Source organism: Ovis canadensis, chromosome 19, assembly GCF_042477335.2.
Source record: "Ovis canadensis isolate MfBH-ARS-UI-01 breed Bighorn chromosome 19, ARS-UI_OviCan_v2, whole genome shotgun sequence".
In the NCBI taxonomy this organism is placed as follows: Eukaryota; Metazoa; Chordata; class Mammalia; order Artiodactyla; family Bovidae; genus Ovis; species Ovis canadensis.
In genome coordinates this window covers 21,547,486-21,564,098 of record NC_091263.1, presented here as the reverse complement: position 1 = coordinate 21,564,098, position 16,613 = coordinate 21,547,486, and the positions used below count along the sequence as shown (strand labels likewise).

Here is a 16,613-nt window from a genome sequence, read left to right as displayed (position 1 = left end):
TCCTGTCAAGTGAGGTGGAGAGGAAGAGGGACAAAGCTCAGTTGTGGCTTGCCCACAGCCATTTGCCCAGATGAGCCAGGCCTGCATTGAACCCCACTCTTTGGAACCACTCAGCGTTTATTCTGCCACCTGATAATTAATGTGGGTCCACCGCCCAGTGTTTATGTACTGTCTTTGAAGCAGATTTCTCAAACTCTTTTTGTTTCTTACAAGACCAAGTATGAACTGTAGTAAAAAATACGTGTCTGGATCATGGCGGAAAAGCTACCTACTGAAATGAAAAGCTGTTTCTAAACTATGTATTAAATTACTTCACTTTGATTTTCAGTGGTTAGAGATTTTCAAGAATATGTAGAACCAGGAGAAGATTTCCCAGCTTCCCCTCAGAGAAGAAATACCACGTCGCAGGAGGACAAAGATGACAGTGTGCTCTTGCCGCTGGGTGCGGATACACTCACACACAACTTGGGCGTTCCAGTACTGGTGGTTTGCACAAAGGTTAGTCTGCTTGCTGTAGACTCTGCTGCTGATGTTGACCCGGGATGAACAACTGTTTATTTCTAGGCTCCTTGTGGAGCGGACGCATTAGTTTTTCTAGGTAACTTCCAAACCAGAAGTAACAGTTTAAAATATTGAATGCTGTTCACATGTTCGCTTTGTGATCTAAATGGTAGTTTTCTTTGAAGGAAAGTTACTTTAGATGTTCTGTTGTGATGGAGTTTCATTTTCCTGATTCTGATTAGACTTCAAATTGTGTAGTCAGTTTAATAGAAAGAATTACAGGTAAGATGATGGTTATCAAGTTTGTAAAATATTTTCCTGCCTTGAGTTTCATATGCTGATATCTTGATATATTAGGAGATTATGTGTATAAAATAGACTTGGTTTTAAAGACCCATCAGTGCTCATTATATAAAGTTGATACGCATCTATCAAAAGCCTTTTATTAAAGAGATTCTGGTAGGGTTGCTGTTATTAAAATTCTGTTAATTTCATTCTGTCACTGGATATATACACTTTATAATAAAATCAGATTTCCTTTAAAAAATAATTTATACTTCATCTTCTCCCTGTTTGGTCTTAAGTAGTGTGTTTTTACTTTAGTAAGCCATGGACTAGTTAAGAAAATTATAGAACATATAAATGCTTTTGCTATCTAAAATTATCAAAAAGTAATGTGAAATTTGTGCATATAATTGAAAGAGGGTATGGAATTCATCTTTGGAATAAAAATGATAAAATTTAAAATATAATTTAAGTTTTACTTTAAACACTGCAAAAATTATCAATAACAAAGGAATGGGGATACGATTTAAAAGAATTAAGTCAAAATTTGTTGCCTGCTTTTCAAATGGTGATTCTGGTGTAGTTAGAAGTGTTTCTTATACCTTTTCTATAAATCTGTGCTTAAGCTCTCCCAATAGAATCCTTTTGTGTGTGATTTGTTTTGATTTTGTTTGGCAAACAGCTGCTTATCGACAGATATTTTCCTGTTTTTACACTGCAGATTGCCTCATAAAAGCTCTTATGTTTGAATGAAAAAAATGTTAAGTTTGAAAGGGACCTGAATCAGTTATCAGATGAGTCATAGATTCATAAAATTTTCAAGCCAGAAGAGATCATTTATAGTATTTCATAGAATCTAAGGCACCATCAGTTCTACTTGAGTTTAAGAGCTTTTAAAGTATGTGGGTGTGGGAGAATGTGTGTCTCAGATTAGATGGGTTACTCAGCTCGTTTTAAAGACCCTGGAAATTGAGATTCAGACTGTTACTTGCCACATCCTCATAGCTCAGTTAAAAATATCTTTAGTAAACTGTTGTGCTTTGCCAAGTGTCATAGAAATTATATGCATCTTTAATAATTTGAAATGCTCTCAGTTCTATAGAATGGACAGATATGCCACATTTTAAATGGTGTTTATAAAGGAAACCGTTCTATGATATATTTTATATATGCATGACAAAAAATGACGGGTTGGACCCCAAATTAATACTTGTTTATTTTTCGATTTCATAAGCTTCCAATTCAGAAGTTTTGGTGACGTTACTTGGATGTCATGTTTGGAGCATGCTTTAATTTTCTTCCTAACATTCTTTTGTTGCAAGTAGAAATCAGATTTGTTTCATTGACTGTACTGGTGACATTTCAGGAATACCCTGTAATTCCCCTTTTCTGCTGTTGGTAAAATTGAAGTGAGAGTGAATAAAAGCACCAGAAAAGTAATGAAGGTCAATTTAGAGTTGTCAGATAATCAGAACAAAGGGGAAATGGTGTGCGGTACAGACTCCCTGGATATACGGAGTGCTTTAGAGGACTTGTTCTAGAATGTAAGTCATTGAGTTAATGAGTATAACCGCCTTTTATAAGCTTGTCCTGTTACTCTTCCTTTATATACCAAAACTTTCTCTTTGGTGTTCTTATCACCAAAGAGATGAGTATATCATAGAAGTTAGTACCTCTTTAAGTAATGAAAGTACCTCTTTAAGTAATGAAAGTATTCGTTAGTCTCAAGACTGACTAAAAGTCTCTAGACAGATAGGAGTAATTGATATGCTAGGTCCTACCAATCCGTCACCATGTCAGAGTTGTAGTTTCGTGATATTCTCCCACCCAAAATTGAATTTAAATCATTATATTATTATTTAAAGTTAATATTGTTCTTTTAAAAATTATTTTAACTCATTAGTGTGATGCCATTAGTGTGTTGGAGAAAGAACATGACTACAGAGATGAGCATTTTGATTTTATTCAGTCACATATCCGGAAGTTTTGTTTACAGTGTATCCTTTTAATACATTGGTTGGTGCAATATTTTGTTTGTTTATTTAAGTTGAGTAAATTGGTGAACTTAGAAATTCCATAAACTTTTACCTTCTTACCTCTGGTCAGAAATTTCATTTTAATTCCCAAGTATCTTGGTATTTTGAGATACAAAAGCAAGTACTGAAATATGTAACTTTGATTTGATGTGTTTAAAGTACTGTGATTAAGAAAAATAATTCTCAGACTTACGCAGAAAATTCTAACAACTTAGCATTGTAAATGTTCTCATTTAAAACTAGTGTTCATTACTTGGGGGTGGGTGGTAGGGCAAGATCAGTGTTTGGGTTTGTGTGTTCTTACTTTTAATATGTTTAGTATGTTAATCATCTCCAGAGTATGCATTTATCTCCGTTGCATAGTCTGATACAATGGTTTTAAATGGTTTTTAAATCTGGGTGTGCCCATCTAAGAATTAACTGAATTGGACCATTCAAAAGGAAGGCTGGATAATCTGTGCTAAATTCTGAAAAAGCTTTCTGGGTGATTTTGATGATCACAAGGTTAGAAAACCAGTCATAGGAATCTTGTGTAGTCTAGGTTGCAAGGATTAGATGAGCCAGTGAATAACAGTCACAGCTGAGCAAAGGATACAGTGCATCAGTGAGTGAATGCTCTTAGAATTTCCTGTCGAAAGCTTCAGACGGCTTAGAGCCCTGGAGCAGTGTGCTCACTCGGCCCTCCCTGGGCTGTTGTGCAGTTGCATTCCCGAATCAAAGCTTGTGGGTCTGAAAAGTGACTAAATGATAGGTATTAGGACTAGATAGGAAGAGTAGGTGACGGACACATGTCTAGAGTGTCCGAAGGTTTTCATCGTCATTAGTGGACGCTGACTTAAAGACCGCTTGGAGAAAGCCTGGCCGAATAGTGAATAAGACCGCTTGACACCGGGAGCCTCCCTTTCCCCCTTTTCCTTCAGGACTCTGTCCTCTGCTGCCTTTCTCTTCTCCTGCCGCATGATGGTTAGTTGGGTTCAATTAAAGGGCCTTGGCCTGCCAAAAAAAAACGAAAAGTGGGAGAATTGAAGCTAGGTGTTTATGGCCTTTTTTGTTATCTTTGCAGATTAGAAAATTTGAGAACAAGCACTCTCTTTAAATGGTTATTTAAAACTACACTTGAAAATGTATATAGAGAGATGTAATCAGGAAGATTGTCCACTAAAATAGTGACAGACCTGTAGTAAAGCTGGCTGATTTTAAAGGGATACAAAATATGGCACTTCAGGAGAGTGAGTTGTGTGTGCATGTGTGTGTCTGTGTGAGTGAGTGAACCGAAGTGAAAAGTGAAGTCACTTAGTGATGTCTGACTCTTTGCGACCCCAAGGACGTAACCTGCCAGGCTCCTCCGTCCATGGGATTTTCCAGGCAGTAATACTGGAGAGGATTGCCATTTGCTTCTCCAGGGAATCTTCCCGACCCAGGATTGAACCCGGGTCTCCTGCACTGCAGGCAGACGCTTTACTGTCCAACCCACCAGGGAGTGAAAATCATGTTTCCTTTAAAATTAAAAAATTTTTCATTATAATGCAAATTTTCCAGCTGTGTAAATCTTCCAAATTATTCTAAATTGGTTCTCGTTGTGAGAAAGATCGTTGACAAGTTCACACAGTTAAGCTTTTACTTAAGATTATGAAGTTTGTTTCTACCAAATTAAGTATTATGACAAGTGAAGTATGTTTAGCAATCGTACTGTAAGGTTCTCAAGCTTTGGTTCGTGTCCTAGAAAATGTGAATGTCGCAGTTCAGAGGGTAGAGCAGCCTCATCGCTCCCTCCTGGCCTGAGTCACCGCCTCTCCTGGGACAGCATCACGTGCTAGCAGGTGCCCCTCAGCAGTGGTCAGAATCCCGTCAGCCGCTCCCACCACAGTGTCCGCCAGGAGTCACACGGCCCCTTTTTCCACAGGCGTCTCTTGATCTTTTGGTCCACCAGGTCATTTGAATAAAGGTCAGAGTCAGAATCTGCGTTGCTTACTGCGTCTTCATGTAGGCTTGCGTTATATCACATTTTGGTCACGGTTGCTGTGGATTGTTCCTGAAAGCTCCTTGATGGTTCTTGAGGGTTCATCTTCTCTGTTCGGTGGCTTTCCTGAGCTTTCTCCCCAAAGTCCTGATTCCTGAGACTAGTAAAAACTATAAGAGATGCTACTGCCGACTACCTTTGTTGAAAAGGCAAGACAGTTGTTTTGATAAATAATATCCCTCCTTCATGAAGTTAAAGAAGGTAAAAAGCAAAACCAAATCTTGTCTTCATGTGCTGTGAATATTCGACTCAGTTAATTACCTTTACTTTCTTGGCTAACGAGAGTTTTTCCCTCCCGAGTTCAATCAGTTATGTAGAGATTGCTTTATTTGAATTTAACCTGTGTGAAATACTATGGTTTTGAAATTCTTGGTTACCATGTAATTATATCCGTGGAAATTATTTTTGAAACTAATATGTATAAATGTTAAGCTGAGAACACAGACTTTAACAGTACCTCTTCATGGAGTTTGTCCAAAAATTTCTTTAACGGTGTTAATTCAGATGGTGCAGCACTTATATACACTTCAGTAAAAGAAAATAAAAATATAGATTTAGTATATAAGTACATCGTCCAGAAACTCTATGGATTTCCTTATAAGATTCCTGCTGTTGTTGTGGAAAAAGATGCAGTATTTATGTAAGTATGCCTTTTTTTTTTTTTTTTTTTTAATTTTTTGGCTGTGCCATGCAGCACATGGGATCTTAGTTCCCCGACCAGGGGTCGAACCCTTGCCCCCTGCTTTGGACGTGCGTGGGCTTAACCACTGGGCCACCAGGAAAGGCCTGCTGTACTCCTGAGTATATTGTTCTGTCATGTACTGTTGCTGCAATTTGATGCGATATCATTTTCGGTTTTGAAATGAGACCAGTAAACTTTTCCATCAAGAGTTGGTGAGAATCTGTTCCTAGATTATTTTATTTATAACATGCTCTGATCTATTACTGTTGCCTTTTAGATTTACTGCTGGCCTGAGCCTTTTTGAAAGGCTGCTGTTATAGCTAACTTACCTACTGGGGGCATGTATCAGTCAGTGTACCTGTTCTTTAATTGATTATGGTACATAAAGGACCCAATGTATAACCTAGATATGCTTTGAAAAGTTATCTGAATAAATTGGGAGGTAACACTAATGATTATTTCCTCTCAAATAAAAAAAACCTTGATTTTCTAAAATCAAGAAAGTTGATAAGTTTAAGTAGAAATTAGTAAACTTTAACTTGAGTATTGTAATAGATTAATTTTCCATAATTGGTCAAATTTAACTTCATAAAAAATGTTCACTTTAATCTGATCATGGGTTGAATGAAAGAATGACTGTATAAATGGTTGAGAATTTATCATCTGTGTTTCTTTCTAGTCCAGCAGGGTGGGATAATGATAAGAAAATAGGAATATTACATGAAAACTTTCAAACGTTAAAAGCAGAAGATAATTTTGAAGACATCATAACTAAACCACCTGTCCGGAAGGTAAATTTTAGCGTATAGTCTTACTAGTCTTTTAAACTGAGGGGGAAGTCCATTATTTTAAGATTGTAGGTAGAAAGGTAAGGGGTTGAGTAAGGTAAAGGCAAGTTGTGAACTTTACAACCTGGGGCTCCATCAGAAGCCAAGAACACCTTGGTGGAATAATAAGTAGTAGTAGCGTTTGTCTCTTGAGACAGACCTTGCCTCTTCTTCCTGGTCATTAGTTGCTCATACTAGCACACAGCAGATCCAGGGGCTGCCAGGTTCCGCTTTATTCTGTATTGTTGCATGTCATCCTTAAGATTTTAAAATCTGATTCCAGATGATACTCTGCTCTCATATGTCTTTCGCTAAGGATGGTGTTTTATGGTTAGATAGTATAGACACTCCTGAAAAGCTGTATGAAGTTGTGTTCGCTTTTAGCACGTTCTCACTGACTTTTAATTTGAACACGCTTCAGGAAAAAGTAATGTTGTTTCAGCATAGAATAAGATTCTTAATTAAAAATCCAAACATTTACAGAGCAGTTACAAATAAGAAATATAGCATCAAATGAAAACTCGGTGCGTTATTCGGTTTGAATGTCTATTGAAAGAAACGCACACTTTAAAAACAATTTTTTCCCCATTCTCTCTTAACAGCGAGATTGTGCTTCAAACGGTTTTTTATTCATTCCACAAATATTTATTGCGCTGCCATTTAGGCATTAGGTGCTAAACAGGACCATGATGAGGTAGTGAATCTGTACATGCCATCACTCAGGTGGTGATCTGTGCTCTAGGAAGGAAGCCCAGTGAGGGAGGGAGAGTGGGTGGGTGGGAGGTTACAGTCCAGAATGGGGAAGGCAGGTCTGACGAGAGGGGGGGATGTAGAGCCACAGGAAGAGAACGTGCACGTGGCCTGAGGCAGGAGTGTGTAGGGCGGCTGCAGAGGCTGGGAAGAGCCCCCTGGAGGGCCAGAGCAGAGGGGAGAAGGCAGGGTTAGGGTCTTGCGGGGCCTCAGCATTAGGCTGCAGGCGGGACTCTGGATTTCATGCTCAGTGGGATGGAAAGTGACTGGCAGGCAAGCTGGAGTGAGGGTGGGGTCCAGTCTGCCTTAACCTCTCCAAAGGATCGCCCTGCCTGCTGGGCGAAGGCCTGCCTTGCAGAGGAAAAGGAGGAGCAGGAGGCATGGGCAGCTCCCCCGCCTTTTTTTCCTAATTATTCAGCAGATAGAAGAGATATTGTATTTTTATTTCAGGAAACCAGGAGCAAGTTGCTCTTCTCTCAACTGGGATATTATTGGCCCTTTTAAAACACCTAACTGTTGTTTTTGTTGTTGTTTAGTCTCCAAGTTTTGTCTGACTCTTTTGCAACCCTGTGGACTGTAGCTCACCAGACTCCCTGTCCATGAGACTCTCCAGGCAGGAATACTGGAGTGGGTTGCCATTCTGTTGTCCAGGGGATCTTCCTGACCCAGGGATTGAACCTGTGTCTCCTGCATTATAGGAGGATTCTTTACCACTGAGTCGCGCAGATTTTACAAGCGTGTGTAAATCTTATAAGATTTTATATGCGTGTGGCTCTTGGATTGTGCTGTCCAGAGCAGTAGGAACTAGTTACATATGGCTCTTAAGTATAAATTAAGTGCAACTAAATGGAAAATTCAATTCCTCAGTCACATTAGCTGTTATTGCAGCTCCTCAGTAGCCTCAGGCTAACGTTGGACAGCACAGATACAGGACATTTATATTAGTGCAGATCGGTATTGGACAGCTCTGCTGAAGGGCCCTGGGGAGGGCAGTCTACCCATGTACATGTGATACAGGTAATATTCATATTCTCGGTGTTTTTAAAAATTGTGCTAACCTAGAGAGTGAGTTATGAATGACTTTAGCATAATGACTTGTTCATTTATACATTGCTCATTTCAGTTTGTGCATGAGAAGGAAATTGTGGCGGAAGATGACCAAGTGTTTCTTATGAAGCTACAGGTATGAAATTACATCAGAAGCAGACTTAGTACGGTTAATGATTAAACGGTTCTTGTACACATTTTCTTTAAAAGCAGCAATACATGACTGAATGTCTAACCTAGAATTTTTGTGTGTTTTTCAGTCCCTTTTAGCAAAGCAGCCACCAACTGCAGCTGGAAGGCCTGTGGTCAGTATTGCAGATCTTGACTAAGTGATTGAAATCAGTGCATCTTGTTTCAGTTCTTTAATGTCTTTGATTGTATGTCTGTCTCTTACGGGTGTACTTGGATATAAAGTTGAATTAAGAATGCCCCTGGAATTTGTGAGATTTTAAAAGATAAACTTTCATTTCCTTTTAGAATATTGAAATCATAAAGATCCATTTGTCCTGTATCCATTACTAGGCTGAACCATTTTTGTGTGTTGTTTTATAAATCCTCACAATAGCCGGATGAAGCAAGTCCTATCCTTATCCCCATTTTGCAGGGGGGGAAATGGAGGCTTTTTAGGACATCATGGCTTGCCTGAGATTATACAGTTGGTGAAATGGGATGCAAGTCCAGATTGGAGTCTGGATCTGACTCCCACGCTTCTCTTCATAACCACACTTCATTATTCTATGTGTTTCCCTTTTTCCATTGAAAGGAAAATTTGTATGCTAAAATGTGAGGGGTCCCTGGTATTCTAATAATGAGGACACGATTGCTAAACACTTTTGCTCAGGGCTTGCAGTATGAAGGGACCAGTAGAAGAGATGGGGGGCAGTTGTAGAGGAGTTGTTTATATGATAATTTTTGTGAAGTTGAGCTTTCAGGGTTTTATAAATATGGCTTTCATCTTTTTACTTAGGACGCCTCACCAAGAGTCCCAGGAGGCTCCCCTCGAACACCAAACAGATCTGTGTCATCCAATGTTGCTAGCGTGTCACCCATCCCTGCTGGGTCAAAAAAAATCGATCCAAACATGAAAGGTACATTTCTCTTTTTTTAAGAGTAAACAACACAACGTATTTCACAGTAGAAATCTTCCTACTGTCATCCCACCTTTTGCCTTAGCTATTTTCTTTTTTATGCAGTAGTATCTTGTCTTTGTGTATCTATAGAGATAGAAACTCAGAGTGAGTTAGACTGTGAACCATTTACAGTGTAGTTTTAACATACACTCTATGGTGTGCACTTTATAAAAGCTTTGTGTTATATTTACTCATGCTGGATCTTCGAAAAAGCAAGAGTTCCAGAAAAACATCTATTTCTGTTTTATTGACTATGCCAAAGCCTTTTACTGTGTGGATCACAATAAACTGTGGAAAATTCTGAAAGAGATGGAAATACCAGACCACCTGACCTGCCTCTTGAGAAACCTATATGCAGGTCAGGAAGCAATAGTTAGAACTGGACATGGAACAACAGACTGGTTCCAAATAGGAAAAGGAGTACGTCAAGGCTGTATATTGTCACCCTGCTTATTTAACTTACATGCAGAGTACATCATGAGAAACACTGGGCTGGAAGAAGCACAAGCTGGAATCAAGGTTGCCGGGAGAAATATCAGTAACCTCAGATATGCAGATAACACCACCCTTATGGCAGAAAGTGAAGAACTAAAGAGCCTCTTGATAAAAGTGAAAGAAGAGAGTGAGAAAGTTGGCTTAAAGCTCAACATTCAGAAAACAAAGATCATGGCATCCGGTCCCATCACTTCATGGCAAATAGATGTGGAAACAGTGGCTAACTTTATTTTCTGGGCTCCAAAATTACTGCAGATGGTGATTGCAGCCATGAAATTAAAAGACGCTTACTCCTTGAAAAGAAAGTTAGGACCACCTAGACAGCATGTTAAAAAGAGACATTACTTTGTCCACAAAGGTCCATCTAGTCAAAGCTATGGTTTTTCTAATGGTCATGTATGGATATGAGAGTTGGACTATAAAGAAAGCTGAGGGCCGTAGAATTGATGCTTTTGAACTGTGTTGTTGGAGAAGACTTTTGAGAGTCCCTTGGACTACAAGGAGATCCAACCAGTCCATCCTAAAGGAGATCAGTCCTGGGTGTTCATTGGTAGGACTGATTTTGAAGCTGCAACTCCAATACTTTGGCCACCTGATGCTAAGAGCTGACTCATTTGAAAAGACACTGATGTTGGGAAAGACTGAGGGCAGGAGAAGGGGACGACAGAGGACAAGATGGTTGGATGGCATCACCGACTCAATGGACATGGGTTTGGGTGGACTCCAGGAGCTGGTGATGGACAGGGAGGCCTGGCGTGCTGCGGTCCATGGGGTCGCAGTCAGACACGACTAAGTGACTGAGCTAAACTATACCTATAGGTCATTGGAGAAATTCATGTTTTACCTGAAATGGGTTATTTGCAGTTAACAAGCAGAAAAAAACTGTATGCATTATAGTTATTTCTACAGGAATAATTGCCCTGCGTGGGATTAGTAGGTGAGACTTCGTATCTTTTTATGCCCTTTCCTGATGTTTCTCAACTGGTCAGGTTACCTGTCATCAACATGGAGCCTTGCAGTTTGCCTACACCTAATCAGCATTCTGTAAATATTAACTAATAAGAGCTCACACCGCCCCTAGTATTTCCTTCCTGTTTGTATTTTTCTGTGAATTGTTTATTGCCCTCCTTTGTCCATTAATCTCTTAGAGCTTCTGCTGATTTTCATATCAGATTGGACAGCTTTGTGTAATACTTGAAGCAACTATTTTTATTTTTGAAGAACCCCTTTCAAAGGGGATATATATTCACAAGTAGCATCTGTTTTAAATGCTTTTGGCCTTTTAAAAATAACACTCTACCCTCTTTCAGCAATGAACCCAGCACAGCAAAAAAAGAAATAAAATGTAAGGAAAAAAATAACACTCTTAAGTTTTTAATAATTACATTCTTAACACTGACTCATATTTGTTTTATATATGATTGATTAGAGAAGTTACCCAGCCTCAAAAGATTAAACTTGGCTTGGATTTGGAACATCTTCTGTGTGTGATTCATTTTCTGTGTATCATTACTGTAATAATTTATAGAAAAGTTGAAAGCTTTGAGTATGTTTTTTATCCTTTTTTTTTTTTTTTTTTTTAATAGCTGGAGCTACAAGTGAAGGTGTCCTGGCAAATTTCTTTAACAGTTTGCTGAGTAAAAAGACTGGCTCCCCAGGAGGCCCTGGTGTTGGTGGTGGTAGCCCTGGAGGTGGGGCTGCAGGCGGAGGCGGCAGTTTACCACCGTCTGCCAAAAAGTCAGGTACTTACTGGGGCTTTCCTTTCTTAGCAGCGGTATTGCTCATTTAAAGTGTGCATTTCAGTGTTGTAATGTATTTACAGACTTACACAAACCTTTGTGGTAGTGTTATTTAGTTGCTCAGTCATGCCTGGTTCTTTGATACCCGTGGACTATAGCCCCCCAGGCTCCTCTGTCCCTGGCTTCTCCAGGCAGGAATACTGGAGAGGGTTGCCATTCCCTTTTCCAGGGGATCTTCCCAACCCAGGGATCGAACCGATTCTTCCTGCACTGGCAGGCGGATTCTTCTTCACTGCTGAGCCACCAGGGAATCCACGCAAAACATGACGTAGATGACCTTAATCTAATTTTAGAACATTTTCATCTCCTTAAAAAATCCACATCAAAAAGAAGGAATTTCAGACAGTTCTAGTGAGATGGTTAAACCTAGAGCCTAATAATACAGAGTGAAGTAAGTCAGAAAAAACCAGTACACTATATTAGCGCATATATATGGACTCTGGAATAAAGTGATGCTGATGAACCTACTTGCAGGGCAGGGAAAGAGCTGCAGAGCATGGAGCCGTGTGCACAGTGATGGGGGGAGGGCGTAGGACGAGTGGAGGAAGCAGCCGTGCGTACGCACGAGCCACATGTACGCACCAGCAGGCCGCACGGACAGCTGGGGAGAAGCTGCTGGGAGCGCAGGGAGCCCGGTCTGGTGCCCTGTGGTGACCTGGAAGGGTGGGATGCGGGAGAAGAGGGAGGTAAGGGAGGGAGGGGATGTATGTATAATTATGGACGATTTGAGTTGTTGAATTTCAGAAACCAACACAACATTGTAAAAATTAAAAAAAGAAAAAAAAAATCCAACCTATTAGCAGTTACCCTTCCCTCCCCTGCCGTCCTCCTAGGCAGTGATTTGTTTTCTTTCTCTTTGTATTTGCCTGTCTGAAGATTTCATATAAATGGGAGTCATACAGTATATGCCCACTTAAAGTAATGTTTTTGAGTTTCATCCATGTTGTAGCATACGTATCAATACTTTTTTACTGTTGAAAAAATCCCATTGCGTGGGTCTGCATACATCTTTTATTTATCCGTTCTTCAGTTCACGCGCACACGTTTTCATTTCTCTTGGGTATGTGTCTAAGTGTGGGATTGGTGGGTCACGTAGTACCTCTGCGTTTAAAGTTTCCAAAATGCTGCACCACTTCAGGTTTTCGTTGTTTTTTCTTTTGGTTTTGCTTAACCAAGTCCAGAATGTCTCTTTGTTAGAGTATTTTTGCATGTGTGTCTGTGTTTTAGAGTGAAATATAATTGATGAACAGTACTATGTTTCAGGTATACAACCTAGTGATTTGATTTGTTTTGGCCACACCACACAGCATGTGGGATCTTAGTTCCCCAACGAGGGATCGAACCCCTGCCCTATGCAGTGGAAGCTCAGAGTCCTAACCACTGGACTGCCAGGGAGGTCCCTGATTTGATATTTTTATACATTACAAAATGGTCACCACTTGTCCATCTTTTTGGTTAGAGACATCATTTCAGCTGTGAAGTTGTATCTCATTGTGGTTTTGATTTGAATTTCCCTGATAGCTAATGATTTTGAAAATCTTTTCACATGTTTAATAACCACTTTTATCTGTTCTTTGGTGAAATGTCTATTCAAATTCTTTGCCCATTTAAAATGGGGTTGTTTTTCTTTTTATTATTGAGTTCTGAGTGTTTTTTATATATTCTGTTTATTGGACATTTTTCAAGTGTAGAATTTGCAAGTATTGTCTCCCCTATGTAAAGGACATAGAATTTGCAAGTATTCTTGTGTCGGTCGCTTTGTTAAGAGCGTCCTGTGAAACACAGAATTTTTAAATTTTGATGAAGTGTTTTTTCCTTTTGTTTGTATAAGTGCTCTTCAGACTTTAACCTATTCTACTGTTTTAATCACACCGTCTTGCCACCCTTTTCTCAGGTACCTGCTGCTACCGTTTTTAATCTTACAGATTTCTGAGGATAAACTGAATTAGTTTCTGGCTTCTGTCACCCTCAGTGTGGAAAAGATTACCTGTCTCAGGACTGCTAATTTAGTTACCACACACTCATTTTGGGGTCGCACAGAGGTGGACACGACTGAAGTGACTTAGCAGCAATAGCAGCAGCATCTTTCCAGATTACAAAATTTTGTTAGCTATTTTCTATGTTTGTTCTGTGCCTTTTTATTAAAAAGAAAAACCTTTATGAGATGGAATGGTAGGTGCTAGTCTTCCTTTCATTTGGTCACAGACCCTGCAGTTGAACACGAGGGACTGTAAGGACCTCCCTGGCAGTCCAGTGGTTTAGACTCTGCTTGCACTGCCGGGGCTGTGAGTTTGATCCCTGGTCAGGGAACTAAGATCCCACATGCCATGTGACCCCCCCCCCAAAAAATTAAAAAAGAAAATGAGGGAATTTGTGTTTAAATTAGGATGTTTATATATATATATATATGCTTTAGATAAAGTTTTAGATATATATGTGTAAAGTTTTAGAGATATGTTTGTGTTTTAAATATATGTTTATGTATGTTTTTTGTATGTGTGTTAGATAGAGTTAATGAAACCATGGGCAGTTGTTACATGAAGATGCATTGGTGTCAGAGATATTTTGCCTTGTGTCTGAATCGTAGTTTCCTTCCTTCACTGTAGGCCAGAAGCCCGTCCTCTCAGATGTTCATGCGGAACTGGACAGAATTGCACGGAAACCAGTGACGGTTTCCGCTACAACACCTCCATCTCCTGCAGAAGGAGAAGCTTCTTGAAGATGCCAAATAAAGCCATCTATTCAGTTTTCTGGGATAATGTAAACTTGCCTCTGCCTTCTCCTTCAAAAGCAGAATTAGGGAGCTGGAGTGCTTTTTCAGATGGACTAAATTTATGTCCTTTTTGTGTGTGTGTGGTTGCCCATTTTTTAATAAAAGGGAACTATACAGAAAAAATTATTCTACACTATGTAGGATTGCTATTTGCATCGCCACTTTGCATAAGAAAGTAATTTTGGATTTTGAAAAACTCAAATTTATAGATCTGAAATACAGCCATGGGATCATATTCTGAAGGCTGCTTAAAACACCTAGGAGGGTTTGGGAAGGACAGAAAAATAATACGCTTTGGGCATTTGACTGACTTGGAACTCCAAGCTTATTTTAGTTAAGACTGTTAAGAAATCTTTTAAAAAATTATGTATTAGTTTTGCTGGAAAAGAGGAGGTGATCAGTTGTCAGATTTTCCACACCACCGTAACTATACCACCACACATGGAATATGCTGAGAAAACTGTCAGCATTGGACACACTAGTCACTGTCTTAATCCATGGTCCTATAAGTTATCAAAACGTGATTTAGAAACATTGGTCAAGATTTGTTTCTTTAACTGAGAAGAAAAAGAAAGCACACTGCCTAAATGGATAAAAGAAAAATGCAGAGGTTAAAATGTAAAGAGGTATAACAGTCTGGATTTGTCTATATATATATATTTACCTATATATATATATATATATATGACACTGCCTTAATATACCCCTTTTTTGTTTGTGACTTTCAACTGTAATCAGTTAATAAAGTATTTATTCTCTGCATTCAGGTTCAAATAACTTGTTGCGTTCTTTTATATGTAAATCTATATTTATCATACAATGAATAAGATTTGTCAGTATTTTATTTAACTTCATAGGATTATTAAGCTTTCTACTCTTCTAAGAGACAAGTAAGTACCTGAGATTACTACCCTGTAAGTCTCCTTAAATTAGGAATTTACCTTGATTAGTACATCTTCCCTATCAGCATGTCTTGAATTATCAAATCTTATGTCAGCATTCCTAGTAGAAAAAAATAAAGCCCTTTTTATCATTATTTAATGGGCAGAAACTGTTTTAAAAGTTCGGCAAATTCATACGGCTACTCTTTCCGGTCCTTCCAGGTCAGACCACCTGGGGGTAGTTTCACCTTTTGATACTCAGTTTTGAAACATTTGTAAGAACAGTTAGATTTTCCTACTGATGTTCAACTAAAGAACATACGTACATTTGACCTATTGCTTAATTTCAGATAATTGAAGGAAAATGGTTACTACTATTTACATTGGTCTTTGTTATAACTTTATAATTCCAAAGACTTTTTTCCCCACAAAATATTTGAGGACAATACCTCTACTTTCAAATGTAATTCTTTCATTATAACTTTAAAATCTGTTTAGTTTTATAGTAGTGTTTGGCTCCTAATGGTTGAATGTAAATACTAAAATATATGAGAGGGTTATAATTTGTTTCATTGTGGGAAAAACTTAGTATGTTTGTGGGCATGGAAAAATTAATTTGCAAAAACATTTTGATTGATAAAATATGAGGGGGAAAATGCCGCTGGTAAAATCCTAATGATTCTGCAATTCTGGTGTTGTAAAGGCCAGTTTTTCTAAACTAGTTGTACTTGAAGTAAGTGAAACCGATGAAGATTGCAGACTGTGCTTCGTGGTATATACCGTGGTCTACCGTGTTTGCATGTCTAGACCAACTCATGGGTTTTTTTTTTTCTGTGTACATTGGAGATATACTAGAAAACCCTCAGAATATCTTTGTTACCTGAATTAATTATAACTGTTCACTTTATATGAGGTTCAGTTTTAACTAATTGAAGATCTTTTGTTTATTGTGGTTAGAATTTAAACCTTTTTTGTTCCCAATTTTTGCAAGGAAATTTGTTTTTAAACTACTTAATTTTTTTTAGCCGTTTTTAACTGAAGTACACAGTACAGAAAAGTAGACAACTTACAGGTGTATGGTTTGAAATACCACAAAGTGACCACATACAACCAGCACCAGCATCAAGAAAGACACCGTTACTGGTATTTCCTGCGTGCCCCCCGCAGTCCTCCTACCTACCAAGTTACTCCTGCCCTCTCCTCCAAAGCCATAGATCAGTTTTACTTGTATTTAAGCTGTATATGAATGGACTCTTAACATTTATATTTCTTTGCGTCAGGCTTCTTTCAGTTTTTTGGGGTGCCTCCATTTCGTTGCCTGTACCAATAGTTACTAATTCTCATCACATCACACTTGGTCGTGCAAAAACACTCACATCTCTAGTAT

At 38.8% G+C, this 16,613-nt stretch overlaps 1 protein-coding gene across 1 annotated transcript in view; it reads left to right on the top strand.

The window, feature by feature from the left end:
- The window catches only part of DYNC1LI1 (dynein cytoplasmic 1 light intermediate chain 1), a 53,882-nt gene extending 39,545 nt beyond the window's left edge, over positions 1-14,337 (top strand). The window contains exons 5-13 of the mRNA XM_069561315.1: positions 329-498; positions 2,690-2,783; positions 5,347-5,482; positions 6,204-6,315; positions 8,225-8,284; positions 8,409-8,453; positions 9,116-9,236; positions 11,360-11,515; positions 14,179-14,337. Coding sequence (XP_069417416.1) covers positions 329-498; positions 2,690-2,783; positions 5,347-5,482; positions 6,204-6,315; positions 8,225-8,284; positions 8,409-8,453; positions 9,116-9,236; positions 11,360-11,515; positions 14,179-14,291 — 1,007 coding nt within the window. The 3' untranslated portion in view covers positions 14,292-14,337. The remainder of the gene's footprint in view (positions 1-328; positions 499-2,689; positions 2,784-5,346; positions 5,483-6,203; positions 6,316-8,224; positions 8,285-8,408; positions 8,454-9,115; positions 9,237-11,359; positions 11,516-14,178) is intronic.
- The last annotated feature ends 2,276 nt before the right edge of the window (positions 14,338-16,613 follow it).